Below are 3,496 nucleotides of genomic sequence, written 5' to 3' on the forward strand. Positions count from 1 at the left end.
AGTTAAATTAATTCATAACAATATTGTATTTATTATTTTTTAATAGACGACAGTTTGTATTTAAGTGACTTATTTTGGAGCGGAAGTAATTTACACGTTACAAGTAGCAAGACTTTTGAAAGAAGACCTGCCATGGGAAAAGAAAACAGAAAGAGTTTATATATTAGTACTAATACTGTAATCTGTATTATAACTGAACAAGAAATAAAAATGAATATGAAGTTGGAAATAAGCAATACTATTCTTATTGTTATGTTAGTTTTTGCACTTGATCTCTTTAATGCTTCTTTGGCTAACATTGCCACTGATGAAGCTGCTCTTTTTGCCTTCAAATCTCACATTTCTTCTTCTGATCCTAACAACAACAACGTCGTCTTGCAAACTAACTGGTCTTCTTCCATCCCATCATCAGTTTGCACCTGGATAGGGATCACTTGCAGCGGGCGCAATAGAGTCACTGCTTTAGATATTTCTAGCATGCAACTTCATGGTACCATTCCTCCCCACCTTGGAAATCTCTCATTTCTCGTTTCCCTTGACATCAGTAACAACACTTTCCATGGAGATCTCCCAGATGAGTTGACTCATTTGCGAAGGTTGAGATTGATTGATATTACAAGAAACAATTTTAGTGGTGCCATTCCATCATTCTTAAGTTTATTACCTAACCTTCAATTCATTTACCTTTCCAACAACCTATTCTCAGGGGAAATTCCATCTTCCCTTTCCAATCTAACAAATCTTCAACAGTTCAGAATTCAGAGGAATTTTCTTCAAGGTAAAATCCCTCCTGAAATTGGCAATCTTCATTACTTGACGTTTTTAGACCTGCAAGGTAATAGGCTTACTGGCTCTATACCACCATCAATCTTCAACATGACTTCCTTGAGACAACTTGCTATAATACGCAATCGTCTTGTCGGTAAACTTCCTGTAGATATTTGTAACAGTCTCCCAAATCTTGAAATGCTTTTACTCTCATCAAACAACCTGGATGGCCTAATCTCACCAAATTTACAGAAATGCTCAAAGCTACAACTGTTGACATTGTCTGGTAATGAGTTCACTGGAACTATACCAAGAGAACTTGGGAACTTAACTATGCTCACAGTCTTGCATCTTGGAGAAAACAATTTAGAAGGTATGATGTATGAATTACTCCCCTCATTTCAATTTGTTTGTCTAGTTTTGACTTGACTTGGTATAGAGTTTAAGTAAAAAAGTCTTTTGAATCTTGTGGTTTTAAACATGTCACGTGAACAGTTTAAATTAAAAAGTTGTCAAAAAAGAAAAAAATCATTCTTTTTTAAATAGACTAACAGATTGAAACGTCGGAGTATATCCTTTTGCTTTTGTGTTTTATTTTAAGATTTCTCAAAGGCTAAGTGTTAAAATTGACAAGATTCTAGATAAATTAATGTAGTAACTTGATAGGTGAAAGTTTGGTAAACTTTGATATCTTGACGCAATGTGATGTGACATCAAGAGCAAGAATTTATTCCTATAAATAGGTAACTCTTGATTCATTTGAAACACATCTCTCATTACATCTCTATCTTGTCTTCTCATATTTTAAGCCATTTGTAAAATACATTAGAAGAGTAGAGATTTAATAGAGCAATTCTCTTAGATGTATTTGAGATCTCTCCCCTTTCTTTGTTAATATAAAGACAGTTGTTCTCTGGTGGACGTAGGATCATTTTGATCCGAACCACGTTAAATATTGTTGTTCTTCCTTGTTCTTTATATTTTCACGTTTCCGCTATCACTAAGCAATGTCAATTTGTACTAATGTTTAATGCATTTTACTCTAATTGTCAGGAGAGTTACCAGCTGAGATAGGTAAACTACAAAACCTCCAAGTGCTTGGGTTAAGAAATAATAAGTTAAATGGCACTATTCCTGCAGAAATTTTCAACATTTCAGCATTGCAGACATTAACTATGTATGGAAATCAGTTATCAGGTAGTTTACCTTCAGATTTAGGCGTTGGAACGCCTAATCTTGAAGATGTTTACCTTGGATCAAATGATCTCAGTGGACAAATTGCTCAGACCATCTCGAATGCTTCAAAGCTAACTCTTCTAGACCTTACAAACAACAAGTTTACAGGTCCAATTCCTGATTCACTTGGTTCGTTAGAGTTTCTTGAAGTCCTATTCTTGGGAAGTAACAATTTCATTAATGAGCCATCTTCTTCTGAGTCAAGATTTGTCTCGTCCCTGACTAATTGTAGATATTTAAGAGAAGTGGTCATTGAAGATAATCCTTTGAATGGTTTTCTTCCATCTTCTATTGGAAACTTTTCTGATTCTTTTCGGATGTTTGTTGCTCGTAGAAGCAAACTGAAGGGCACAATCCCAGAAGAAATCGGAAACCTAAGTGGCTTAGGTGTGCTAGCCCTGTCTCATAATGACTTCACTGGTTCGATACCTGAGAAGTTGAGCACTATGAAGAATCTTCAAGAATTTTATATAGAAAATAACAGCCTTAGTGGAACAATACCTCATGATATCTGTAGTTTACAGAATCTTGGAGCTTTAAAATTGACTGGAAATCAAATATCTGGTTCAATTCCAGCATGTTTAGGAAATGTTTCTACTTTAAGATATCTTCATTTAGCTTTCAATAGATTGACTTCCACCTTACCTGAAAGCCTGTGGAGCCTTCAAGATCTCTTGGAACTCAATGCATCAGCAAATCTGTTTAGCGGGCGTATACCTCCTGAGGTTGGTAATCTAAAGAGTTTCGAGAAAGATCTTCGGATTTCACTTAGATAATCTTCATTCTAGGTATGTAAGACTATTATAATGTTGTACTAAGTTCATTGTCGTGTACTACATCTTCATACAGTCAAGTTGAGCTTTGAGTTTTAGTTTCAATTACAATAAAGTGAATTCTTGGGTAATCTATATAAATTCTATAGATTTCTTGTATATATTTAAATATACTTTGTTGATTTTCAGAAGTTGAGTTCTTGAGATATGTGTTCATGTTTACATTCACATGAACCCTAGTTGAGTTTTGCATTAATTATTTATGCACTTTTTGAGTTAAAGAATAATTATTTTTATCATTTAATTGAAAAAGAGTTTGAGCATGAGTTGAGTTTGAGCATGAGTTGAGTTCGAGAAGTCTCTTAATTATCATTTTGAGCATGAGTTGAGTTTGATAAGCCTCTTAGTTATTATTTTGAGTGAAGCATTAATACATTTAAATATCTATTTTGAGATTGAGTTGAGAAGTTAAATTATGCTTTTAAATGCATTTATTGAGTTGAGAACATATCTTTTTTTTAGAGAAGAGTTGAGTTTTGAGCTAAGTCCAAAAGATACAAAATGAGTTAATTGAGTAAATACACTTACTTGAGATATGAGCATAGTAAATTATATTTTGGGAGTAGTATTGAGAACCAATTTGGGTAAGAGTATAGAACAACTCAAACCCATAAACTACATGACCTGCATAGGGTAAGATCGTACCGTTAATTCGGGCA

The 3,496-nt window shown here is 33.9% G+C and overlaps 1 protein-coding gene across 1 annotated transcript; it reads left to right on the forward strand.

Annotated features, from left to right (window-relative positions):
- The first annotated feature begins 217 nt into the window (after positions 1-217).
- Positions 218-2,897, forward strand: LOC129873826 (LRR receptor-like serine/threonine-protein kinase RGI5). Its single transcript, XM_055949015.1, has 2 exons — positions 218-1,141; positions 1,822-2,897. The coding sequence occupies exons 1-2, from the start codon at positions 253-255 to the stop codon at positions 2,778-2,780; spliced, it is 1,848 nt and encodes a 615-aa protein (XP_055804990.1). The 5' UTR covers positions 218-252; the 3' UTR covers positions 2,781-2,897.
- The last annotated feature ends 599 nt before the right edge of the window (positions 2,898-3,496 follow it).

Source organism: Solanum dulcamara, chromosome 11 (genome assembly GCF_947179165.1).
Source record: "Solanum dulcamara chromosome 11, daSolDulc1.2, whole genome shotgun sequence".
Lineage (NCBI taxonomy): Eukaryota > Viridiplantae > Streptophyta > Magnoliopsida > Solanales > Solanaceae > Solanum > Solanum dulcamara.

Bases quoted from the DNA above. Each gene is read 5' to 3' on its own strand.
- LOC129873826 (XM_055949015.1), top strand. From the start codon at position 253: ATGTTAGTTTTTGCACTTGATCTCTTTAATGCTTCTTTGGCTAACATT. The intron at 1,142-1,821 runs GTATGATGTATG...TCTAATTGTCAG, and splicing joins TGGAGAAAACAATTTAGAAG to GAGAGTTACCAGCTGAGATA.